The 27,741-nt window shown below is 36.8% G+C and overlaps 2 protein-coding genes and 1 pseudogene across 2 annotated transcripts; 1 reads left to right on the top strand and 2 right to left on the bottom strand.

The window, feature by feature from the left end:
- Window positions 1-1,360: 1,360 nt before the first annotated feature.
- Window positions 1,361-2,279, bottom strand: LOC113762972 (annotated as a pseudogene).
- A 9,207-nt stretch (window positions 2,280-11,486) lies between these two features.
- On the top strand, window positions 11,487-15,580 carry LOC113762949 (leucine-rich repeat receptor protein kinase EMS1-like). The gene is given in 2 exon segments (XM_027306600.1): window positions 11,487-12,494; window positions 12,496-15,580. Coding segments are annotated over 2 exon segments (3,906 nt in total). The 3' UTR covers window positions 15,394-15,580.
- Window positions 15,581-21,185: 5,605 nt separating this feature from the next.
- LOC113762167 (heat stress transcription factor B-2b-like) lies at window positions 21,186-22,822 on the bottom strand. The gene is made up of 3 exons (XM_027305476.1): window positions 22,643-22,822; window positions 22,258-22,535; window positions 21,186-22,172 (listed from the first exon to the last, which is right to left on the bottom strand). Exons 2-3 carry the CDS (start codon window positions 22,522-22,524, stop codon window positions 21,399-21,401), a joined length of 1,041 nt encoding a protein of 346 aa, XP_027161277.1. The 5' UTR covers window positions 22,525-22,535; window positions 22,643-22,822; the 3' UTR covers window positions 21,186-21,398.
- Window positions 22,823-27,741: the final 4,919 nt, after the last annotated feature.

The raw sequence follows: 27,741 nt of genomic DNA, 5'->3' as shown, positions 1-27,741 counted from the left end.
GCTGTGAGATTGGGAAAGGCAACCTGTTCAAGCATGTTTTGGGGCAGAAGGAGCTGCAGCAGGGAGCATCGATGTAATGCAGAAATTAACGCTTGACTGGTTGATGACACCTGCCTTCTTCTCTGGCAATAAAATTTTGATTGTAGGATAGCGGTTCATCGTGGCAGCAAGGATGGATGTCGTCAAATCTCAAAACACTGATTCTTCTAAAATGTGTGGTTGTGGCCTCTATACCTTGTCAAGTTCGAGCTAGTCAGTCTGGCTTCATAATTTGTTATTGCCGTGGTTGTAAATGTAGATCCTTGGTTTTTTTTTTTTTTTTTTTTTTTTGGGGTGGGGTTGCCCCAAGTTTCCTGATTGAAGCATTGGAAAAAATGCGAGAGCCAGCAAAGATGTACCCATGTATTTTGGGAATTATGTGAAGGATGGTACTTCAGAAAATGTGTAAACTACAACAGAGAAGATTGGGAGTTTATATGTATCGTCAGAGATTGCCAGTCATCTTGGTTATAAACGTGCTTTCATCAACTGTATTGAACTAGTCTGCCCTGTTGGCCAAGTTAATAAGTATCTTCTGCTTGTGCTGTTGAAGTTGGCAGAGTTGTTCACCATGGATCTTCGGTCTTAGCAGCGGAGAATTGTCGATCAAGGGATTTCTGGCAATAGTATACATATATATATATATAAAAATAGAAAGCCTGCTGTAACCTTTTAACAAATAATGCTCTTAGGTAGCAAGCTCCAAATGGGAGGAACAAGTTCTTGCAGATAACATTAGGTGAAAACATTCCAAATTAATGACCAGATGGGAACGTACGCTGCCAATGAAATATATACCAGATGCAGTTTCCTACAGTGACGCTTAGATTGAGCTCGTCTTTTTCGTTAATGCGTTGAACAAAGATTTGGTACGTAGGGGACCACATTGCAATTTTTTTTTTTTTTTTTTTTTGGAGGAACCACAATACTGCAACTCCAATTAAGTTGCAGAGATCCCGATGATCATCCCAATGGTGATGGTAGTCTTTTCCCACATGTAAATAGCATATCAATAGTTGTGCATTAATAAGGGGAAGGGAGTTCAGTTGAATGATGGTAATAACAAAGCGCTAAAGGTGAGGATGACTTTTGTTAATTGGTACTATTACTGTAGTAGAAACGTGTAGAAAATCTGACACGCAAATTCTTCTTCAACAATAAGTACTCCCAGTGATACTTCCCCAGTGAGTGGAAAGGTTTATGTATATATATTATATATGTAGCATAGGAGCATGGCCGATGGAATAACATAAGATAATTTGCCCGCTGACTCTGAGGGAGAGGGGGGGGGGGGGGGGCCTTCAAATGAAGCTCTGCTGCTTCATCTCATCTTCTGTCTTGCTGCTGTTTCTCTTTGGGCGTTGGTAGAGAGAGCCACGGGTGTTCCCAACGCCATGCTTTCAGCCGAGCTTCTGGTATTGGAATGGCTTAGTTAGCTGGTGGCTTCACCGCCTGGCGGCCTTCTGCTTGTACAGGATAAACACATAGCGTATGGGGATCCGATGCGGGCGTTAGGGTGCTCGTAGCTCGCGATTTTCTCTTCCTGTTGTAGTTGTGTTGTTGGTCAATCATGCAAGTTAAACTAGTTAACTTACCTACCTATAACTACCTCTCCCGCCTCTATTGAGCCATCAGTACGGATAAAAGAGCAAAGGACTGATCTGGCAAAATGTTGGTTTGAAAAAAGTACCAAAGAGGTGTCAGCTGGTTCCAGGGGATGTCCAGGTTGACAATCCTAAAAATAAAGAGAGATCGATGCATGTAAAGCACTACACATAAAATAAGGAAGTTATATATATTGTTCGAAATGAAGAGAGAGAGAGAGAGAAAAAGAACTGTGAAATAAAAACGTTACTAACCAATGAAGATGTTCCCTCAAATATGGATCACTAGGGCCAGGAACATCGGGGTCGGTCATGATCTTTAAGAAATGCACAAAAGAGGCAAGAAAGATCAGAAACAAATAAGAGAGCACAATGCAGCTAGCTAGGACACATACGTAAGGAAAATGGGGGGGCATAAGAAGGACATATACGTACGAGGGTAAAAGCATCACGCATGTCTTGGCCACCAACCTCCACCCGAGGTTTAGCAACAATGACAGCAGGCATGAGCTCGTGCCCGTTGCACACTTGCTTGTTCCCATTGTAAGTAATGTTCATTTTCACGCTTGGAGTGAAGTTATCTACCACCTCTCCTATAACTCTCCCCACAGCAAGCGGTTCCAGGAGCCTCGACATGTCGAAGCTAGCAGAAAACGAAGTAGTACTGCTAATTAAAAGTAGACAGACTATATAAGGTATGTCGATCGCGAGTCTTTACCATGATCCTGTGGCCTTTTATAGATGAATGACGCACTTGAATGTGGAGGGCTTGGCTTACAAGTTTTCAAGATTCCGGCACATTTTAGCATTCCATGAATAGTTGTGCAAATTCTATATATAGCAAAAGAAAAAAGGGATTGAGTTTTTATATACGGCTCAAAATGAAACAACTTTCGAATTCAGACAAAGTCTTGTTTAAAATGGAAAGCCGAGTACCGCCTACAATTAATTTTGTTGCTTCAACAGTTCCCCGGTTCCACTCAGAGTTTGAACTCCTTTTTATTATTGTCATTGATAGATGATGCATCATTGATAAAATGGTCGGGGCCTCCTGCAGAGAATCTATGATGGCTTCAGCTTATTGGCTCAATTGGAATGAAGAATACTTGCTTTTTTTTTCTCTGATTTTAATACAATATCATGGACAAATGGGAATTAGGCTTTTGTGGTGCTTCTCTCAATACACCTGACCGGAAAACCCAAAAAAATATCTTATCAACAACTTCGGAAGGTGCACTTAACTCTTCATTCGATTAAGACAGGCCGAAGAGAGCAACTACACTGAGGCATTCCCTTGGAATTCTAGATTTTATTAGCATTAACATCTAATAATGTGCTAATCATCATCATGACTAGGTGATCCAATTCCTGTTAGCTTCATGAGATTCTTTGTTATAACCAATAAACTCATGATACTTAGGTTGTTGCCAAGTCAAACCAAGGAAATCGCGTGCCACCGTACAATAAAAAATCTATGCTCCACAACTCTAGTGCATCGCTTTGAGGGAAGCCATTCCTCTTTCAGACAATATGTATTCACGTACACATCGCAGATGGTTTTAAAGATCATCAAGAATCTTCCGTGATTGTATAGTAGGAGTACTTGTTTGCTTGGAATTGTTGTTTTGTAAGTCAAATTTGGATAACTATTTAAACTAGCTCTCAGAACCCCAAGGATATATATTTCTGCGCACTTGCATGCTTTAAATTCACTCGTAACTATTTGGTGATGACCAGAAAAATTTTGTTTAATGCTTATATCTTCAACCATCACACTAGTTTCAGGTGTAAATGTATAATTTTATAGTAGTAGTAACGTATTTTGTAATTTATGTGCGACTCTTTCTTTGTATTTTGGTGGAAAGAATATTGTAGTGAAAATAAATCGTGCTTGAAACAGGTGGTTAGCCACCGTATTGCTAATATTAATAAAAGATCACAAATTAGACTTGTTCATGTAACGCCTTGAAAAGTTTTGAGCAAGCCTTCAACTCCGAATAAGAGTCAAACTCTACGAGCGCCCCTATATATGCAGATTCAGATTAACAAATTTTTGTTCCTTTCCTCGAGAGCGGAGGCGCGGTTGTAGCTTCCTACCACCGCCCGGCACCCGACCGTTCTTTATGTAACATTGAACGAACATTACTTGTCATTTGCGAGTGCCTGAATTCTACCTTTGTTCAAGATCGATGCAGGGCCATTTTTAGTTTTTTACGCGTTTACTACTTTACATAATACTAGTTGAGAAATCAGGGTCCAAGTGTAAATTCCATGGGTATATGTGTTGTCTACAAATCACATCGTATATTCAATCAACAACCACGACAAAGCTTGCAAATCGTTTTCCTGGGAATTTTCACGACAGAGAAAGCACCCGGTGCCCATTATACAATGAGTCGCATATGCAGCATTAGCGATTGCCATGTGTCGTTGCGCACTAGAAAGGAATCCAAATTGCGGAGGTTTTATGCGAATCGCTGGCGGCCAACGAGGCTGAGCAAGAAGCTGTTATGTTGTTCTTCTTCTTCACCGGCTTGGTGGACATGTTTGGATCGGAGATTATTTGAAATAATTTTTTTTTAAAAATATTGATATATATGAAATAAAAAAATGATTGAAAAATATATTAATAATACAAGTAAATCATTAATTAATGTGTGTAAATAAGATGCAAGCAATCCCGGAGACTGCCTGCGTGTCGAAACAATGAATAGACACGTAAACTGCTGTCAAATCTGGCTACGACTTTAGTCGTGTAGAAGCACTTCCAACGCGCCTGACTTTGAAGTGGGGCGCCCGATTAGAATAGAAGCTCTTCGTCTCTAGTGTTAATCACAGCCCGCACATCCTCACTAGTGTTACTACGATGCTTATTTACAATTCATTCGTTCCTATAAAATTAAAAAGATTATACGAGTAAATTAACCATTGTAGATTAAATTATACGTATAAAGGAAAGTTCAAATCAATTACAATTAAATTAGGTACTACAAACAATTAAACAAAAAATTAACTATTTTCTATGTTACACATGCTAGATACTATTTCATACGCAGAGATATCTCAATTATTGTAGACAATTGTGAATTGATGAGTTGTAATATGTTAAATTTCAAATGAAATTTTATGGCATTATTTGATCATATTTTACGCTTTGCTAAAATCAGCCCTTAAATTGAGCTGATTCACTGCAACCCTTTCCTATTTTCAATAGTTTAACTTTGTGTTAAAAATACTTTCTCTCCTAACATTTATTTTTTGTTGCACTTTCCCTTTTTGACTAATGGCCTACACGGACAATTTATCAAAAAAGACATTAATGACCTCAAAATAACAATCAATAGAAACAACACTCAAAAAGAAGATTTTTTTTTTTTTTGTGGGATTCAGAAGAATGTTCTTAAAAATGGGATCCAACCACTTAAGAAAATCACATGCTTGGTGTCCAATTAATGGGTCTTTCTATCATTTTTTTTTCTTCAAACAGTCGGAAGAAACACACACACATTAATGGGTCTTTCTATCATGCTTTGTGCATTTTTGGCCCACAAACTCAATTGCATTAACAATTTACCTTACGTGTCGACTTCTTATGTCAGAAGACTTCCTACATCTACTATATTGGATAATTTAAGAAACTTCCCCTAAAGTTTCTGATTATTTCAGGAAGCTCCTCTCTAGTTTAAAAAATTATACTTGCCTCTCCTATAATTAGCATTTCAGTAACAATATAGATCTAATATGTTAAATTTGTCTTCAAAAATTCTAAAATACCTCTTCATTACTTAAAAAGGTGAAAAACTCACTAATAAACTTCTTCTACGTTGTAACTATTGTAAACAACATAACCATCATTCTAACGAACTCAATAAATCAATTTAACTTAATATCTATATTCTCACAAATTTGACAGTTTACTGCTGTCGCCCCAGAGTTCCCTATGCAAATCAACTATGACAATTAAAGTTTGCATTCAACCTAACCTTTATCCCATTTTTTCTACTTAAATTCAGTGTTTGAATTGACCAATGTCGCTTTTCAAATTCAATCTAAATGGCCGCAATATTGTTGATGCTAAAATAATCTCACCCACTAAGAATACCAACGTGAAGCAACCAAAAACAACACTAGAAACCACTTCTCATGTCTCTAGGCAAATCTAATTGCAATTTTTATATTCCAAAATTCTTTTTTATCCAACTGGTATAATAACGTAACCTTTCTCAATTTATGTTCCCTTTTTAGCTATCACTTTTGTTTTCTCATATGTACTATGTATTACCGCCATCTTTTTCATCTTCATTTAGTATGACAACAAATCTAATTCGGCAACTTGTCATTTGGCAATTTCAATTCAATAATACTTACAAAAAAAGGAAAACAGAAAAAAGGAGAGAGGATCTATTTCCATAATAATGAGGATTCGAGATATATTAAATAATTATGTAGATGGCAATTGTAAAAAAATAATGGATTATGAGATGTAGGAAGAAAATGGTAGGAGAGGGAGTCGAAAAGAAAGAATAAGAGTTTATTTTATGTGGTAGCTGTTGTTTTAGAATGAAAAACTAATTATAGTTGTAGGTTTTTTTTCGTAGCAATTATTTTTAAATGAAGGATATTATAGTTAGTTTACTACATGAAGGGAGGTTACTGTAATTATTCAAGCCTAAAAGGAGGTGAGTGAAATTGTTAGAAATCTCAGGGAGGTTTTTGAAATTATCCCCTACTGTATATAGGTGCTGTCGGACGATGCCTACAAACGAATCCGTTCTTCGCCAATTGCATTTAGCTGTAGCCTGTAAGTACAGTAGTCTACAGCAGAAGTGGCCGATGGGTCCCCGCCCCATCTCCATGGTCCATATGCGACGGTGTCTGATTCAACCAACCTGCGTCTCGGGTTCCCTGTTATCCAATTCTTTTCAGTGTTCTAGAAAGAAAAAGATAACAAGAACGTTCAATTAATTTAATAGAACATTTTTTTGTCTTCAAAATGTGCCGTATTTAAACACAGAAACATGAATAGCACAAACTTCTCTTTTTTTCTTTTCTTTTCTTTTGTTTCCAATTTGCACGTCGTTTTAAGTTGGAGATTGGAATCGCGTGCAAAGCTGTCTCCAAATTCTTTGTCAAGCACTAAGCAGTCAGTCCTAATCACGTGAGTTGACTCGCGTTGGGCATTGACACGTTTCACCACTCAACTCGTTTTACTTTTGAGTCAAATGGATCATGTGTCCTCTTCCTAGACGTTCGACAGCCAGCAACTATGCATCGAGCACCAAATAGCTGTACAGAAGTGTGATTTTCAAAATGCATCTCCGAAATTCTCTTCCTCGGTCGAAGGTAGTTACTATTTGCAACCTTTACTTGTATCTCGCAATGCTTGTACTTATATTATTCTCCCGTACAACTGTCAGTAAAAAAGGGCGGACATGAGTTCAATTCATTTGCTGGTGAGTGATGACACGTAAAGGTCTAGTTTGTCAGCTCAGGAGAGAGAAAAAGGAATTGAGCGAAATTTTTAGCGGAATGAAATAGTAGTTTGCCCAAATATCAAAAGTCCTTTGGCTTGTAAAAAAAAAAAAAAAAGAAATAGTAGTTTGCCGGGGTCGGCTTGGCTGGTGCTGGGGTTGATTCATTAGGTCCTGGCATTGTATGGTTGTGTTTCGATCCTTTCTACCGTCTTGTGTATTTTGTTGGCAGGTGCACAGGCACAGGAAAATTAGTTCGAAAGAATACTTTCTGTGATGACAAAAAAAAAATAAAAATTGGAGTAGTTATTCATTGCTTGAAATCGAGACACATATGGAAAGAAAAGATTCTGTAACAAGTTATCTCACGTAAGAGCCATTTTTGTTTGGGATCCATCTCACCCTTTCAAGAACAAAGTTGATGCTACTACTATTTTGAAAAAGTGCGATCAAACCGTTTTCCTTCCTTCGCTTTCTTCTCGCTCTTGGGAAGAAAAGTTTCAAGCTTCGGACAGACCTTAAACCCCTTCTATTCCTCCTTTTTCTTTCTTGCTTTGTGTCCCAAACAAAAAGGAAGGATCCAACTTGCTTTCATGATCCATTTTATTTTCTCTCCAAATTCCCCCCCCCCCCCCCCCCTAAATAGATTAAAGAGCTGTCTACTGAATTCATGTTTCAAATTACCCCTCTTCAAGTTTTTCATTATTACAAGGATGCTCTGTTCTTTTCATTCTTATCGTTTTTGTATAAATTTCGACCTTTTTTTTCTTTTTTTGGCTACAATTGTTCATTTGCAGCTATACAATTTCCGACATCAAGGAGTGGGTGATAATGTGCCTTGGGCCGATGAGGCCCCCATCAACTGCCCAAATGGTAAGTCTTGGGTCATTGGGCACTGCATGCACTATGAACAAGAATGTACTGGACTTAGTCCGTCGAGGGATGTGAGTTGCTATGTTTTCTGGACTGGGCCTCACTCGAATTGGAACAAAAGTGTTTCAGTGGCTGAACCCTCTCTGTGGGCCTTAAATGCTAAGGCCCTCAAACAGATAAAGTTTTTTTTTTTATTTTTTTATTTATGGTTCCTGTTAGACCATACAGCTGGAAATAGTCCATCCTCCACAATCGGGCACAAGTAACAATCCAGTTGCCGCCCAAAGATTTAGCTCAAGACGAGGAGGCGCTCGTTGTGGGAAATTGTGCTTCTAATATCATATACACGTATCTAAGGTCCTGTTTGATAATTTAATTCAATATTTAAATTTAATGAATTCAAATTTTAACAGGTTTAAATGCGTTTGATAAAAAAAAATTGTGTATTTGAATTAATTAAATGGTACTGAATTTTCTAGACAAAATTTGCTCTAAAAAAGAAGTTCTAAATTATTCACTTATTATTTAATGTGATATATACTCAAATATATTAATAATTCAATAACTTAAATAAATTCAATATATATTTAATGTATATTTAAATTGAACATCTGAATTAATTAAATGATATATATTTAATGTATCATTTAATAGTTACTTATCACTTAATATGATATATACTCAAATGTATCAACAATTCAAAAACTTAAATGAATTCAAATTTCAAAGTTAGATTTCAAATCCCAATTTGATCATATGCATCCTTCTAAGAGGTTTATGTTAAGAAATTATATGCATATATAGGATCAAGAAAAGTAGGTGTAGTAGTAAAGGCAAGCTTGGGTCTCTGCTGGGATGGGAGCACTCCTCTCATCGATCACCACCAATTAGTCATCATTATTGCCACTTTGCCTTCATTCCTAAACAGGAACGGTATTAAGATGACATAACGAAAGCAAAGCATCAGCTCATGAGAAACAAGAAACCAGCGCGGTGGTGGGGTGGGTTCTGTGTAGTGTAGTAAGTGCGGGCACTGCTAACAACTCAATAGGGTTAAAAGTAGCAATTGCTTCCCTTGGTTATGCAGAGTCATATTCACAACTCACAATCCTTCTACGTACATTTTCTGTTTTCAGTAAAATGTATTGAAGTAAATTTCTCCAAGAAATTAAACACCATGCTGTTTCTGTAAAATTTGCCACATTCTAGCACTGTTTCATCGAAGGCTGGAATCAGCTCACTGACGGACCAAATTAAGTACCAAAAAAAACCCAAGTGTGGTAATCACTCCAAACCCCATTTCATTTATTTAATATTATTACAGGGCAAGATACAATAGGGGACATCATGGACAAACAGCTATCGTCTCTCCACAGCTGTTACACTGCCACTTAATTGACAAGCGAAGTTTTACTGAGACATTGATACACTAAAATTGATGGAGTACTGTATTTCTGATTGTGATGTGGGCTGCTAATTACAACAAATGGCGAGTATTACAGGAGGATTGTTGACTTGGATACTAATGCATTGCTTGGATACAATACTATTAGCCCTCTGAACATACAGAATTCGTTCAATTTCTTTCTCCTTTAATGAATGCCCTAGTACTATGCTCTCCCTGGGAAAGAGATGAGATGAGAATTTGCTACCGTTAGTAGAATTTTAGTCCCCTGAAGTGTAGAATTGCCTGAATAAGAATCAAATAAAAAACAAAAGAGAACTCACACAGGGTGAAACAATTATGCCATAGCCATTGTTCAACTGATTTCCTTATGAACAATGAAGTATTGCTTCCAAAAGAGGGGGAAGAGAAGGGAAAACTAAGGGCCTTCCCCCATTCCCTTACGTAAGCAACGGTTGAGCATTCATATTGGGATTATCAAGCAAGGTCCTAAACTCCTATATGACAAGAAAAAACGTCCAAGAGGATAAGAAAAGTGACATGGGGAAGCAGTTTACAACTTTGTAATTTTGTGAGTGAGGCCATGGATGCCCCGGTGGAAAAGAATTCCGAATCTTTTTGTTTGTTTCCTATGGAGAGACAGCGGGTGCTATCAGGCCCGCCAGGCCCTTTCTAATGTTACTCTCTCGTCGTCCCGTCAAAAATCTCTACCCCCAGACCCTAGTGAAGTATTTCAATCGAAGGACAGAAATACCACTACGTACAAGTCCGAGTATCTAGGTGCAAATGAATCTAATTTAATCAAATAATCACAAATTTGATCAGTTAAACTAAAGGTTGAACTCGCGTTAATCGAATTAGAACTCAAGTTGGAGTAGCTTGAGCTGCTTGATGAGTCGAATTTGAGTCTAATATGTAAAGTTCGAAAGTTTGTCGAGTTTAATCGATCTCAATTGAGTTTCACACACACGCGCATATATTATTTGTTAGTATGAAATGTCAAATTTGTCTATTGTTTAAAATTATAAAAAAAATATAAATTATAGTATTTCCTAAATTCAGTTAGACACGATTTGCATGAATTCGTGTAAGGGAAAACAAAATTGTGGTCAAATTTGAGCTCAAACTGAGTTCGAGTTCAAATCCAAACTTTTTAAGTCAACTTGACTCAATTGTACCCTTTCAGGAGTAGCCTGTTAACCATCGCTTCTCATTTTCTTCATAATCTATTTGCATCCAGTTCTCAGGGCCTTTTCGTCAAACCAGATGCTGTTCCTAGACTGAAATTCGTATGTAGTATTAGTATTTAGTACTTAATGCATGGTGTACACCTCTATAAAGCTGTTATTGAGTCGAATTGAATTTGAATAGTGCATTTCGAGCTCAAACATTTGAGTTCGAACTCGTCGAGTTTGAATTCGAGCTCAAATTCAATCGATTCTAATCAAGCTTTCAAATTAGTTTTTTAGTAAATTTCATAATTTTATAATAAATAATTAAAATTTATGTTATAAATATGCTACTTGATGAGACTTAACGAGTCCTTGAGTTTTAATTTTTTTCTATTCAAACTCTGAATTATTTTATAAAATGGCTCCAACTTGAACTCGAAAATTTGATCAAACTACGAAGCGGTCTCGAGTAATTTGATTAATTTGCACCCTGCGCCGCGGGTATGAAGCATGGGCTTGGGGACTTGGAGCTGGTATTGTCCGAGAAAATCGAATCCTCTCCTTTCTTCTTCAGAGTTCAGATGTATGCGTGGTGGGCCCCAAAAATCTCCTAGCCCCCCACATTGCACCCGAAATGTTGGTAATCGAAAAGCCATTTGAAATTCCTCGTCACCCCGACTCTCTTCCTCTTCCCAATAACAAATTTGCATTTCTTCATCTCTCTCTCTCCCTCTCTCTCTCTTGCCATCTATGTGTTAAAGGAAAGACTGCAAAAAATAAGTAGTGAAGCGGACAGTCATCTCGTCTGGGAGTTCATTTACAGCAGCATCAGCCAGCCTCATGTTAAGATTGTGACCCCCCTGCCCTGCGCCTGCCACTTTTTCATTATTATTCTTCTCTCTACATGCCACCAACAACAGCAATGACCTTCGCCTTCAGGCTTCTGGGCTCTGTTTCCCTCCTCTTGCACCTCAGTTTCTTGGGCTCCAGAGCCATTGTACAGCAAACAGAGCTTGACCCTGACACATTAAGCTTAATTTCTTTCAAGGATTCTCTTGAAAATCCGCAGCTTTTGACTTCATGGACACTTGCCACTTCACATTGTCGTTGGCAGGGTGTGTATTGCCAAAACGGCCGAGTTATCTCTCTCGTTCTTCCGGATTGCTCGCTCAGAGGACCACTATCTCTCTCCATTTTCAACCTCACCAGCCTCATTGTACTTGACTTCTCGTCCAACTTGTTCTACGGAGAAATCTTACCCCAAATTGCTTCGCTTCAGAGGCTCAAAGTCTTAGACTTTGGCGGTAATCTGTTGTTCGGCGAGTTACCAAGCCAACTGGGTGAGTTGACTCGTCTTGAAGTCCTCACCCTCGGTCCCAACCTCTTCACTGGTGTCATTCCGCCGGAGCTCGGAAACTTGGCCAAGCTTCGTTCTCTGGACCTCTCCGGCAATGCACTCACAGGGAATATCCCAACCCAGATTGCCAATCGATCCCGCCTGCAAGTATTAGCCATTGGCAATAACCTTCTCTCAGGTTCTCTTTCACCAACTCTCTTCTCAAATCTTCAGTCTTTAACCTCTTTAGACGTTTCAAACAACTCTCTCTCCGGCCACATTCCCCCGGAAATTGGCAGGCTAACAAACCTCACGGACCTTTACCTCGGCATCAACCATTTTTCCGGTGAGTTACCGCCAGAAATCGGTGAACTTTTCAACCTTCAAATTTTCTTTTCACCCTCTTGTTCTTTCAGCGGGCCATTGCCCGAAACGTTCTCCAAGCTTAGGTCCTTGAGTAAGCTTGATCTTTCCTACAACCCTTTAAAGTCTTCAATCCCAAAATCGATAGGGAAGCTTCTAAATTTGTCTATAATAAACTTAGTCTACACCGAGCTGAATGGTTCAATACCCCCTGAACTTGGAAACTGCAGAAAATTTGAAAACTTTAATGCTTTCTTTCAACTCACTCTCCGGGCCTTTGCCAGAAGAGCTTGCAGAATTGAGCATGGTCTCATTTGCGGCGGAAAAGAATCAGCTTTCTGGTCCTTTACCTTCTTGGCTTGGCAGATGGACTCAGATTGATGCTCTCTTACTCTCGAATAATCATTTTTCGGGGAAAATTCCGGCTGAGATTGGGAATTGTACAATGCTTACTCACATTAGTCTTAGTAATAATTTGTTGACAGGCCGAATTCCAGGTGAACTTTGCAATGCTGTTGCGCTTTTGGAGATTGATCTTGATAGCAATTTTCTTACTGGGACCATTGAAGATGCTTTTGTCGAGTGTACTAATCTAACTCAGCTGATTTTGGTGGATAATCAAATTGTGGGCTCAATACCAGACTATCTTTCACGGCTTCCTCTAATGGTTCTTGAATTGGATTCCAATAACCTTACGGGTCCTATTCCGGTGAGTTTGTGGAATTCTATGAATCTGATGGAATTCTCTGCAGCAAACAATTTCTTAGAGGGCACTCTTCCAGGGGAAATTGGTAATGCAATTTCACTTCAGAGGCTTGTTCTAGCTAACAATCAGTTAAAAGGATTCATTCCAAGGGAGATTGGAAACTTAACTGCTCTCTCTGTCTTGAATTTCAATTCCAATTTGCTTGATGGGAGGATTCCCAGTGAGATTGGGAATTGCACTGCTCTTACGACATTGGACTTAGGTAGAAACAGGATTAATGGTTCAATTCCGGAGGATTTAGCTGATTTGCCTCAACTTCAATGCTTGGTTCTTTCTTACAATGATCTTTCTGGGATTATTCCTATGAAAAAGTCCAAGTATTTCCATCATGTTAGTATTCCAGATTCGAGCTTTGTTCAGCACCATGGAGTTTATGATCTGTCAAACAATATGTTGTCTGGTTCTATACCTGCAGAACTTGGAAACTGTGTGGTTTTGGTGGACCTTTTGCTCAGCAACAACATCCTCTCTGGCGAGATTCCCAGATCGCTTGCTGGTTTGACGAATCTCACAACTTTAGATTTATCTGGGAATTTACTTACAGGTAGTATTCCTGAGGAATTTGGTGAGTCGCTGAAGTTACAGGGCTTCTATCTCGGGAATAATCAGCTCACAGGAGAAATTCCTGAAAGCCTTGGTCAATTGAGTGGACTGGTCAAGCTAAATTTGACTGGTAATAAGCTATCCGGTTCGGTGCCTTCCAGTTTTGGGGATTTGAATGGGCTTACTCACTTGGACTTGAGCTCAAATGAGCTCAATGGTGAGCTTCCTTCATCCATTTCGGAAATGGTAGACCTTGTGGGCCTGTATGCTCAGAAAAATAGTCTTACAGGTCATTTGGACAGTCTTTTATCTAACTCCATGCAGTGGAGAATAGAAATCCTGAATTTAAGTGATAATCACCTTGATGGTCTGCTCCCAAGATCAATTGGGAGTATGTCGTATCTGACATCATTAGATCTTCACAGAAATGATTTTACTGGAGAAATACCCTCCGAGCTTGGCAATCTCCTGCAACTTGAGGATTTGGATCTCTCAAGCAACAAACTTTCTGGGCAAATTCCTGAAAGAATATGTGGGTTAGGCAATTTGATTTCTGCGAATTTCACAGACAATAGATTGGTGGGCCCTGTCCCTGAAAATGGAATTTGCCAAAATCGATCAAAACTTTTGCTTGATGGGAACAAGGATCTGTGTGGAGGAACTGCGAGCCTCGAATGCCATATCAAAAGGTTTGGGAGGAGATGGCCACTGCTAAATATTTGGGCGCTGGTAACAGTTATTGTCATAGCTATGTTAATTGCTCTTTCTGTGGCTGTTGTGCGACAGGCATGGATTAATAGGAGTACCAGGAAAAATGATCCAGAGTATGCTGAGGATAGCAAATTGAATAGTTCTACAGATCAGCATCTATGTTTCTTGAGTAGCAGCCGATCAAAAGAGCCTCTAAGCATTAACATTGCTATGTTTGAGCAGCCGCTCCTCAAACTGACAATAGTTGATATTCTTGAAGCCACCAACAACTTTTGCAAGACTAATATAATTGGTGATGGTGGGTTTGGAACCGTTTACAAAGCAACATTGCCTTGTGGAAAGATAGTGGCAGTTAAGAAGCTCAACGAAAATAAAACACAGGGTCAACGGGAATTTTTGGCAGAAATGGAGACTTTAGGAAAGGTAAAGCATCGAAATCTGGTGCCATTACTTGGGTACTGCTCTTATGGCGAGGAAAAGGTGCTTGTCTATGAGTATATGAGCAATGGCAGCTTAGACCTTTGGCTGAGAAATCGAAGTGGGACTCTTGAGTTGCTAGATTGGAAGAAACGCTACAAAATTGCTGTAGGTGCTGCACGGGGGATAGCATTTCTTCATCATGGTTTTACTCCTCACATAATTCACAGGGATATTAAAGCCAGTAATATCCTACTCAATGAAGATTTTGAGCCGAAAGTTGCAGATTTTGGTTTAGCAAGATTGATCAGCGCGTATGAGACTCATGTAAGTACCGATGTTGCTGGTACATTTGGGTATATTCCTCCAGAGTACGGCCAGAGCTGGAAGTCAACAACAAGGGGGGACGTTTATAGCTTCGGTGTGATTTTGCTTGAATTGGTTACGGGGAAGGAGCCAACAGGGCCTGATTTCAAGGACATTGAAGGCGGGAATTTGGTCGGTTGGGTTTTCATGAAAATCAGAAGTGGTCAGGCTGCAGAAGTCCTTGACCCGGTGGCGCTTGACGCAGATTCAAAGCAAATGATGCTTCAGACTTTGCAGATTGCTGCATCATGCCTGTCTGATAATCCTACAAAACGTCCTACAATGCTTCATGTGGTGAAATTCTTGAAAGGTATTAAAGAAGAGTAGATATGTGTTTAGTTGTTCTTCATGTGTTGGGATTACTTGTTATCATAACATACTTCGTACTGTAGTACAGTTACTGATCTTAATGAAGCTCGGGTAGTGATCTTTCCAATGTGCTCAGAAAATCCCAATAAATTTGTAGCCCTGAAGGCCTTAGTTATCAACTTGATTATCTCATGCTACTGCAAGAAGCACGCCGAATTCTGAACTTCTGATTTCCTGTCTAATCTGATGACAATGGTTGCTGCTCGTTACAATTGGGCGCTTTCCTGTCGCTACCATTTGGGACCACTCCACTAGAAAAGTCCCTCATTCTTAATCTACAATTCTTTGTTGCGGGTATTTACATGGCAAACGTAAAGAATCCATCCAACCGGTTTTCTGCAATCTGCAGTTCTTCTACTTGTATAAATATTTGAACAGCGATCCGGCCAGCGTCCATGGTCCACAAAACTTGTTAATTTCCTGAACTTTGGCTTCCATAGAATGTTGTCCAATGTTAATTTGTGAACAATAATATGATTTAGAGGGAATCTAGTCTCCAATACCATGTGCGAGTATATATATATATAAGTACGCATCTCCTAAATCCAAAAGTCGATCGTTTAATATGCCTGTCTGTTTTCAAGAAAGTAGAAAATGCTGCTCCATCTATAGCGTGCATCACTAAAAGGAAACCAAAAGGACTCTGAGCTGCTGCAAAGCTTCATTTTCAGATTCTATGATCCAACTTTTTCAATAATGGGCAATCTCAGGTTTTTTAAAGCGTAAATTCCCATATGTTCCACTGTTGTCTTTTTTTTTTTTTTTGGTGGTTTCAAGAGCTGCATGTTTAGTACCCATATCCATCGTTGATTTTAAATCTAGGATACAGGATATGCTGTAGCATTATGGTATAATAACCCTTCAAGTGCTTCCATCATTTTATTCATTCATGGCTTTCGTATCTAAAGTATACATTCATTTAGATTTTATGAGATATGCTAATTGTGCAGCGTCCAGCGAGTATGAAGTTTAGAAGTTACACGTATTGCTTTGAGCTCATGGCCTGTGAACTGGTTAGTTCGAAGGCCGTGCAAAGTTGCAATAAGCTTTTTTTTTCTTGAAAACAAATTTTTTTTTTTTTGGCTTTCCTCTAGATTGCTCACAAGCAAAACAATAAACCGGAACCAACAAAAACCCTGTTTTGAAAGAAAATAATGATACCGTAGCGGCGAAAAATTTTTAGGAAACTCCGAGATGATGCTCCGTTATATTTTCCCGCTTGACCTCAATTTAGCATTTCTTGTAACCGCGAGGAGCTCTCAATTAGAGGTGTCAAAATGGGCGGAATTTGCTTGGGTTTAATATGGAATCGAGTCATATGGGTTTGGGCCCAACCTTACCCATATGTGTTTTGGGACTAATTTGGACGGGATCACTTTGGGATGGGTTTAGATTGATCCCGCCCAATACCCAAATCTATTTTCTATATATATTTTTTCCTTTAATTCATTTTGAATTTTTATATAACTTTAATATTTTTTATTTATTAAAATTTCTTTTAGTTTTATTAAATAAACATGCAAGTGCTTTATACTCAGGATCCCACCAAAAATTGGATTAACAAATAAAGAAAAAGATAGATATAATACAGGCATATTCCAACATATATCAAGATGGCCAAGGCACTTAAGGTGTTGAATATTTATCCTCGTCATTATCCAAGGATGACAGGTCTAAACTGACTGAAATACTGGAAATTCTTGTGGATAATGACTAGGAAGACTACTAGATTATATTCGCTGGTATGACTATAACAATTGTTAAAGATAATTTTTGAATCTAAGACTCCGTTTGGATTGGCTATATTTTCAGAAAACAAATTTTTTAAATACAATGTTACAGTAATATACAATAACTCAAAAAATATCTCATCCATATTAGTATATCAAATATTTCAAAAAAAATTATAGTAAAAATTTTTCATATACACTGCGACAATAAAATATTTCAAAAATACCCCAAAAAATAGCTAATCCAAACAGAGCCCTTGCTATTTGAGCCAAATGGGTACCCAAGTATTTTCCAAAATTTTCCATCAATTAATGGGTACAATTGGGATTTGTCCCATTTTAAACCCACTATCAAATTCCAGTACCCATCCCGCCCAAAGTTCCTATGGGCATGGGTAACCCATTGAGACTTGGGACAAATTGCCACCTCTACTCTCAATCTAATAACAGGTAATTAAGGTTGGAACTCTAGGTTTTGAGTTTAAATCCTCTCATCTTTTATTTGTTTTTCAAATCTCGCGGCTCCTTTGTTAAAAAATTTTTTTTTAAAAAAAAGGTAAGAAAAAACATTTCTTGTAACCAAAAGGAAGAGAGAAAAAATCATATAAATAGCACTTCACATATTGGCTTTCTAACTTTTATATCTTTCACATACTAAAATGATGATTTTTAGTCCATAATCCCTCACATATTGGTTTTGTACTTTTTATATTTCTCACATATGAGATAATGATTTTTCATCTTTTACAAATTCAAAGCGCACATTTTTAGTTTCTCGTCTCAATTGGACTTATATTCTTGATAAAAAAAAAAAAAACATGTGTAATTTATGCCTCATAAATTTTAAGGACAAAATATTCAAAAATTGCATGGAAAAATGAAAAGAGTAGTACCACACGCTTCTTTCTTCTGTGCCTTATTTTCCTAATCAAGAATGTGACACCAACCATGGCTACCTTTGCCCACTGTGCAAGCGATGCTGCGGTTGGCCGCCGTCATTTTTCGTTAAAAAATTTTACCGAAATTCAAATCCTCACTTCTTCTTTTTTTTTTTTTTTTTCGTAGAATATGATTTCAATATTAGTTTTTGCAAACATATGTGGGTAAAACTAAAAGAATAAATAGTGGTAGGTACGATTGCAACAATATGTTTTCTATCAACTTTATTGTTTTAGAAAAGCTAATATCAAAATCAGATTCTATGCAAAAAATAAATAAATGAAGAGTTGAATTTTTGTGATATTTTGCTATTGAAAATGGTAGCGATTGACAGGAGACCGACCACCAGAACAGCTATGGGAGGCAGCCATGGCTACTGCCACATTCTTGATTAAGACTATAGGACGAAAAAGAAACAAATATGATGAATGTTTCTCCCTTTTTTTCTTTACAATATTTCAATTTGGCCCCTGAAGTTTGTGAGGCATGAGATGCACGTGATTTTTTTTTTTTTTTTGGCAAGAATATAAGTATAAACGAGTCAAAAGACTAAAAATGAGCATTTTTCATTTATGAGGGACACAAAATCATCATTTCAAATTCAAATTTTGCATAGTTATCACTCATCCAATGGTGACAGTGTATACTCTGTCAGTGTAAAAAAGATTAATCCTTCATTATATGTAAAGGATGTAAAAGGTACAAAGTCAATATGTTAGTATCAAAAAATTATCATTTAATACAATGATGGACATAATAGGTACATAGCCAATATGTGAGAGATTATTTGTATGATTTCTCTGGGGAAAAGGAATTTCTCTTGTACTAGACATTGGCATGTTAATCCAACAGGAAAGAAACGATCTCCTTCCATTTCCGTTGCTTTGCCCAAAATGTCCGCGGATTATATTTCTTTTTACGCTAAGGGTGGTGCGTTTGATAAAATTGAAATCTGAAAACTGAAATCTGAAGTATGAATCCATTAAAATATTGAATTGTTAATTTTTAAATCTAATAGATTTGAATTTATATCACATTCAGTGATAAGTGAATAACTTATCATTTAATTTTAGGAGTAAATTTGTCTAGAAAATTCAGTATCACTTACTTAATTCAAATGTTTAATTTTTTATTATCAAATGCGTTTGAACATGTTAAGATTTGAATCCATTAAGTTTAAGTGTTGAATTGTATTATCAAACAGGTCTAAAACTTAAAACTTCAATAACTGTAAAAAAAAAAAAAAAAAAGTCCAAAATCACTCAAATTTCACAATTAATTTTATGTACACCAGTAACAAACAGAGCGGTTTGCTTCAGATTTCAACACACCCCGACTTGACATTTTTTAAACATATTGTAACTGGAATCCCAAGCGACTGTTTTGTAGAAGGAAGTTGACAAATCTATATGGTAATAAACAGTAAGAATGTCCAAACTCTTAATCACGGAGCAGAGTTTCCTTCTTCCATAACCAAATACTGCAGGTCCAATCAAAGATAATTCTCACTCGACAAAGAATTTCGAGAAAACCGTTTGGATCTGTAGTTTGAAGTGCGTTTCATTTATTCTTGAAGTTGACACAGTTAAATTGTTGACAATGAAACAACACTAACCAATGATAACATCCCTTGGTGATTAAATACAGTAGAACAAGCATCAGAATAATAATAACAAATCTCTACTTCCACTCCGTCGTTTATTGACACTTTTTCGAACTTTTGGATATTTACGAAATTAAAAGATAAAATCTCTTGCTCTTTATCATTATGATCAAAATGGGCATCAGACAGCGGTGGAGTACTCGCGTTGGCATCCGTTGATCAAATCGTAACCAACAAAAATAGGTACTTGCCAACGTCACCGTTTGAAAAGTCGTCTGTAAAAGCCCGACGCATCATTTGGCAGCTTCGACACGAAAATGGACCAGAAGTTGAGCAAGCTTGGACCTTCACTACTTTTCCATGGTACTGCAACTGAATGGTGATTCAGGTCTGACAAGTGAAAATTACACTCTCTGACAAATCCCAATTTTTATTGCCACAACAATTTCTGACAAAGTGTGATACATAAAATTACACTTTCAAGTCAAAATTACATTTGAATTTAAAAATGGTAGCATTTTGTCCAAAAGGTACCTGTGAAAATAAAATCTGAACACTGCTGCTCCCCGCGTACTGAAGGGTTACCAGTAGGGCTGTCAACGGGCCGGGTCCGGGCCGGAATTCATTATTCCGGACCCGGACCCGAATTACTATGCCGGACCCGGACCCGACCCGTTTACCCGACGGGTCTTTTATTCTATGTTCCGGATCCGGGTCTACCCGAACAAATTTAGCAAAATTTATAATTTCTAATAAAAATGAAAAAAAAATATATTTGTAAACTAATTTTTAACTAATGCAAAGAAAAAACCAAATAAGAAAAGAAATCAAATTAACTTTATTAAAATACATCACTCTAATCAAATTATATTGATAAATATATATTTAAAATTATTAATTCATTTATATCCGGATCCGGGTCTAATACGGGCCGGAATACTATATTCCGTATCCGACCCGTTTTTTTGTTTGACAAAACGGATCCGGATCCGGATCCGGAAAACGGAATTAAATCCCTACCCATACCCGCAATAATTTCACGGATCCGGTCCGAATCCGGGTCTAGACCCGACCCGTTGACAGGCCTAGTTACCAGCCTGATGAAATTAAATACACCCAGAGCCTCGTAGTTTGCATGGTCGGAGCTAGAAACTAAAGCCTTGATTGGATTGTGATTTTCTTTTACTTTTTTTTGTAAACACTTGTTTGGATTGTGATTTTCTTTTACTTTTTTTTGTAAACACATTCTTTACCGCTCTACAAATATTTAATTTCTGTCCATTTCTCATTCACTATTGCATGATAATGGTAAATATCCCTTTTTTTTTTGAAGAAATACTAATGATAAATATCCTAGCTTCAAGTTGCCCTAAAGGGGAAGGCAAAAAGTACTCCTAAAGTTATAGTACTAAAGTACAAATTGTTTTTTTTTTGACCTAGAATATAAACTTCATAAAAAAAAAAGCACCCCAAAAAACTAAAAAGAAGAAAAGTAGTATTAGAAGGCAAATGACAATCCAAGAGAAGCTTCCTGAGAATGGTCCCCCACAACTATAATCCAACCTTGATCAACGCACAAGATCCGTTTATCACGTGCCTGACCCGGGACCAACAAATTCCCACCAAGTCTGGTGTCCGCCCGAGTTCAACCTATCTACTACTGACAGCTAATAATTCCAACTAATTCCTAATTACTTGATCACACACCTCTGATTTTGAATGCGGCACTGTCTAAGCCAGTGCGTTTGCTGATCATCACCATTACTATTCTCATCATCTATCGGCTCTGATTTAACGTCTGCAGTTCCAGGTTGCTGCAGCTGCAACTCCTTATCGTGCTCAGCAGCCGCAGCTTCTCCATTTTCTCTCCCGCGTTTCACACCAATGGACACCCCAAATATCCTAGCGCCAGCTTCGTCCACTGCCATCCGGTCCTCCTCACCACATTCCGTGGTTGCTCCGGATTCATCGAAAATCGGCTTAGGTGGCAACAAGTCCAGCGCCTTCAGCGCCTGGCAGCTGCTACCTTCCGCCTTACTATTGGCAGTGGCTCCGTTGCTATGGTTGGAATAATTTGACATCAAGACATAAACATTGCTACACATACTTTTCATATGGGACAACTCTTTGTTGAGCTGCATGTTCTCTTTCCGCAACCGCTCGTTCTCCCCAATTAGCTCGGCTGTGCTTCCGCCAGCCGTTGCCGTCTCACGAAACCCCGAAGGAGATGACGTGGAAGAGACGACTTGCTCTTCGCCTGAATCCGTAGGGGACACCGTTCGAGGAGGCGGAATGGCAGAAACAGCAGCAGCAGCCGTCGGTACTGCCACCGGAGATATTATAGCCCCAGCAACGGGAGGTGCCGCCAGCTTCCGCCGCTGTATATCACACAATAAGCCTTTCTCACCCCTCCGAAAACAATCGTTCGAGAATTCCCATCGATCAGGTACAACCTTCCGAAATCCCTGAAGGACGACGATATAAAGCCAGATTAGAACATCAAACTTCCAAAAAATCAATTCTGGTCACCTCAGGACGAATGAAACTTACATATGTATTGAGCTGGCGAACAAAGCTAGAGAAATTATTGTGTTTAAAATATTTAGGGAGTAAATCTCTGGCAAATTCAGTTGGATTCCAGACGATGAAGGCAGATCCGTCCTCGTTCCAAGAGATGACATCGTCGATGGTGCGGTCGTCAACCAGCTGGTATGTCTTGGTCAAAAAAGGCGTCGGAAGAGATCTTGGCGCGTCTCCGGGAGGCGGAGGCGTAGTCGTCGATTCCCCACCGTTCCGCTCCACCGGCGGTGGAGCCATCGCTCTTAAACCTAACAAAAATTCATGGAAAATCAGTTAAAAATGTAAATTTAACAGAATCTCCCTCCCAACAAAAATAATGAAAAGAAACGGAAGTTATAATATCGGATAAACGTACGAATATCGATACGAGTAAAACTAACTGCGGCAGATCTGATGGGAAGGTCTGAGGAAAAATGGTAATTCTAGAAGGTTCGTATGGAAGAAATACAGGGAGGATGGAAATGGAAAGAGAAAGAGAGTACAGAAGAAGATAAGAGAGAGAAAGTGGAAGGAAAGTTCAAGAATCGAAAAAACGGGAAAGAGAAAATACAAACAAAAAAAAAGGAGAGTGGATTGAAAAAAAAAAAGGTGAAAGCATAAAAGAAAGAACGAGAAGCTCTGCTCTACGGCTTTCCGTTTTCGAGAAGTTTCGGTCTGATTTTTGGTGGCACTTGGCATTTTGTATGAGGGGTCCGCAGGAGTCATTTTATTTCTGGAGGAAATTTCTTCCACTAGAAAATCATGAAATTTTATTTAGAATAATGACTGTAGCACTTTTTGTGATGTGATGTATGTGAGATAAAAAGATGATTGAGAATATAAAATGGTGGATTGAAAAATGTGTTTATGATGCAAGGGAAATAATATTTGGAATAAGTTGACTACATTATCTCACATATCACATATTCTAAATATATTTCTCTTGCATAATAAACACATTTTTCAATTCACATTTTTATATTTTTAACTACCTTTTTATCTCACATACATCATATCATAAAAAGTGCTACAGTAATTATTCCAAATAATATTTCAAATAATACCATATCCAAACAAACATGCTACCAGTGCAATCAAGGAAATTGCTCCACTAATTCTATAAGAGTCCGATTATTATTTAGAATAATTACTATAGTATTTTTATATTATGATGTATATGAGATAAAAAAGTATTTATAAATATAAAAAAATAGATTGAAAAATGTGTTTATAATGTAAATGAAATATTATTTAGGATAATTCAGCAATCCAAACACAATTGTGTCTCTTGATGGATTGATTTTGAAGAAACCCATGTGTTAACCTATTGGAAAAAAAATAATTAATAATTTTGATAGTTCAAATTTGCTAAATAATATTTGGTTTGTATCATAAACACATTTTTCAATACTACTTTTTATATTTTCAATCACTTTTTATCTTACATATATCACACCATAAAAATGCTACAATAATTATTTTAAATAATACTCTATCCAAACACGTACAATGTTGGAGTGTTTGGATAGCTAAAATATGTCAAATAATATTTCGCTTGCACCATAAACATATTTCCCAACTCACCATTTTATATTCCCAATTACTTTTTTATTTCACATATATCACATCACAAAAAGTGCTACAGTAATTATTCCAAATAATATTTCAAATAATACTCTATCCAAACTTCATGAAGGGCATGAATGCAATTACATGCGCTCAAACAATTAATTGCATGTTAATAACCAGTATCCAATTAGAAAAATCATAATTCCGTACTTTTTCTGGATGTCATTCTAGCGTCAAATGTTTGAGAAATTGAACTTTTGCAAAGCCGCGTCCATCTCAGTTGTTGTTTCTCGTGCAAAATTTTAGTTAAATAGAAAATTCCTCTTTGGTGTTTGGTCTTTTACCAATCAAAATTTTCATTAAAAATGAGGGTTTAAAACTATGAATTATTCTTATACATACTGTCAGTGTATACACTATCATCATTAAATATATATTACACGTGTAAAATTTGAATTTAAAATCTAAAATTCACTCATATATTATTCATTCAATCGTGATAATATATACACTGATAGCGTAAATAAAATTTACTCTTAAATTATCGGAGGTGACAAGTTGGCACATTTTTATAATAAGTACAATTTGTTCTCTGACAAATTTCTTTTAGCGCAATTTGATCCAACTCTTAGCACACAAGAACTCAAGTGCCACGACAAAACCAGTAATTTGGCTAAAAAGAAATCAATTATAATAAGTACAATCAATTTGTCAAAGAGTAAAAGGTGCATAATTTTGGAGCTGGTACGTTGTTGAAAAAGTTGGCAGACAAATTCTCTTTCAAAAGGGCGGGTTTCTCTTACCTGAGTTATTACTAATTGGCCCATATTAAATTGGTAAGCTATAAACGTCCTTAAACAGACTTAAGAACCAAATAATGACATTTAACAAACTGATGCAGTATCAGTTTGATTAGATGCCACTAATTCGGTTTTGAAAATAACACCATGGTCCATGTTGTTTTTTTAGATGCCTGCATCTGGTCGAGATAGATTTCCACAAACGGACATTAGATGCTTATAAATTTCTAGCACGTCTATTATATGTATCATTGGGAAAAGCACACCCTATGAGTGTGTAAATTGAGAAAAAATTAAGTTCTTTTTTTTAGGCCAAGGGAAGATATTAGGTTTTATTTTTTTGTTCCAAAAGAAAAAGAGGTTATGATTTTTTTATTTTTTTTATTTTTTACAGACAAGCAAAAAAATAGAAGTTATTGGAAGTGGAGGTAACTAGAAAATAATAAATTTGAATAATTATCTTTAGTAAATCCCTACTTTTATGAGGCTAAAATAAAAAAAAAATCAAAATATGACACAAAATTTTAATACCAAATCCCCTTCTCATGGCTTATATATAGAAAGATACGAAGAAAATAAGAAAAGCTAATCCATATGCACTTTCTCAAGTTCCACTTTGATAACAAATTCTCTTTTGTTTTCAGTAGAATTCATGCGAGAAATGAAATCTCTTTTTTTCCAATAAGAAGAAGAAAAATATTGGGAATCTATTTCTGTTATATGACGTTGTTTTTGTAATTATTTACATTTAAAGTACAAGTGGAGGAGGAGATGTGAAGATTGATTCAAAGTATTCACACTTGATTATGTCTCTACTAATTCCAAAGAATGTATAAAATTTTGCCCAGTAAATATTCTCAGCAAAATTGCAGCAACAATCTGGCATAATCATTATTAAAAGCTAAAACTAACTTCATAAAAGAGTGATGGATCAAACGTGAATAAATGTTAATTTTAAAAAGAGTGAATGGCTGAAATGGTCGCTCAACTATTCAAAATGTCATCCTTTAGTCATCAAACTTTTTTTGTGATAAAAAAGGTCACTAAACTCACATAAATGCAATAGCGGAGTTATTTTACCCATTTTTAGTGGTGAATCATTAGGTTACAAGGGAATGTGGAGTGAAGGAATATTTTTAAGGGGGTAAAAATGTCCAAAAAAAATGACAAATCTGTTTCTTCCTCGCAAGCATTGTCCTTAATCTACAAGTTCATTGATTCCTTCTTTCATTGACCAATTTAGAATATCTTTATTTGTCCTAACACTTCCAGAAACAACTAAATCTTTGCCCAGAAAATTTCTAGTTCCCCACTCAATTCTTGGATCGGCGTTTCTGGTGATATTCTACGATGGAGAGCAGGAAATCAACATTGGAGACATTCGTGTCCAACCAATGTTGGAATTCAAGACATTCCAGAAGATGATCAGCCAGAAGATCGGAATCTCTCCCAACCAAAGCTCCATTTTTCTCGTCCACCACGGTTCCCTGCTTAAAGAACGCCGGAAGACCCCCATCAAAGGGAAAGTGAATTTTGCCTTGATCATTCGGCAGGAGGACTGCTTCTTTCTTGTCATCTTGAAGAGGTCAAGAAAGTCTAGGAACCGGAAGTTGAGGCCAACGGCGTTGATTTTTGAGAAGGGTCTTGGTCAAATATTAAGAAATCCCAATTCCCAAATAGTAGTGGTTAAAAAAAAAAGAAAAATATATAGAGTTTACCTCAAACCCACATCTCGGAACCACCTTTCAAGCAGCCCTCTAGGATTGAATCATTGAATTAGTAGAACCATTACTGCTTTCTTCTCTCAAGTACCAACCTCAAAATCTCAGAATCATGGGAAATTCAGGCCGGCACTAACAAGACCCAGAAAAAGGGAAAAAGCAAAAGAAACAATAGAAACAACAAAACCCAATAACAATACTAACAATAATTAAGTCAGAACAGATAAACTAAAATGTGGAGGTTATTAGGTGACTCCATTGAAGAAGCAGATCCTCATCAAACTCAACAAAAGATTGCAGATTTCGTCTCCTGGGCCATTCTCCCCCCAGACCGTCCTCAAAGAAAGAAAGAAAGCAAAGAAAGAAAAAAAGAAACTTTTTTTCCCTCTCATTCTAGTCCTACTAGTCCTAATAGAGATAGAAAGAAAAAGAAAGAATGAATGAAAAGAAAAGATTTTAGCAGCAAGTTCGTGTTTTCTTTCTCAAAACTAGGAAACAGAAATGGAAATGGAAATTAAACGCGCCGGCTTGCGAGGAAAAAATAGGGGTTATTATCACTTTACGCCCTTAAACTACATAACTATTAACAGTTTATCCTTTAACGTTATCTTTTAGTCACTCCATAGATAATTCAACTTAACATGTTAAGAAATTTTGAACAAAAATACCCTTTTATTCTATAACATTACTACACTGTTATTATTACTTTATTCATTTAAATTATAATGATATAATCGATTTAATTCCTAACATTATTTTTTTAGCATTTTACTTCATCGTTAATCTAACTATTATGGTCAAAAATTTTTAAATATATTTACCGTTATATATATAATTAAAAATAAAATTTAGAATGATTATTCTTCTTTTTTTTTCACTTTAAGAGATCCAAAAATATAAAAATATAAAAATTTCTCAAATTTATTTTTTCACACTTTTTAATACTATGAAAAGAAAAAGAGATAGGAAAGAAGGAGACAGAAAATTAGATTTTGTAAAGAAAACAAAGTCTAATATTATCGTATTAATTTAAGGTTGTTGGGATTAGGATTGAAATCTGGTGGTAAAGTGAAATAATTTTAAAATAATAAAAGTATTTAATTCTTTCTTATTTGTATTTTCTAAAAAAGAATTGAGCTCTCTCTCTCTCTCTATCTCCCTCTCCCTTTCAAATTTTTTTTTTTTAATATTAATAAGATTGTCAAAAAGAAATAAATTAATATTTTGACTTTTTTTTCTTGATACTAAAGAGGAGAAGAGCCACTCTAAATTTTTTATTATTTTTATTATATAAAGAGGAGAGTACTTTCTTTTAAAGTTTTTTAACTTGTTAAGTTGGTTTAATGGTGGGATAAATTGCCTAAAAAATAACTCTATCGGGTAAA

This window comes from Coffea eugenioides, chromosome 2, assembly GCF_003713205.1.
Source record: "Coffea eugenioides isolate CCC68of chromosome 2, Ceug_1.0, whole genome shotgun sequence".
NCBI lineage: Eukaryota > Viridiplantae > Streptophyta > Magnoliopsida > Gentianales > Rubiaceae > Coffea > Coffea eugenioides.
Note: the sequence above shows the minus strand (reverse complement) of the source record. Positions and strands in the feature narration are given on the sequence as shown.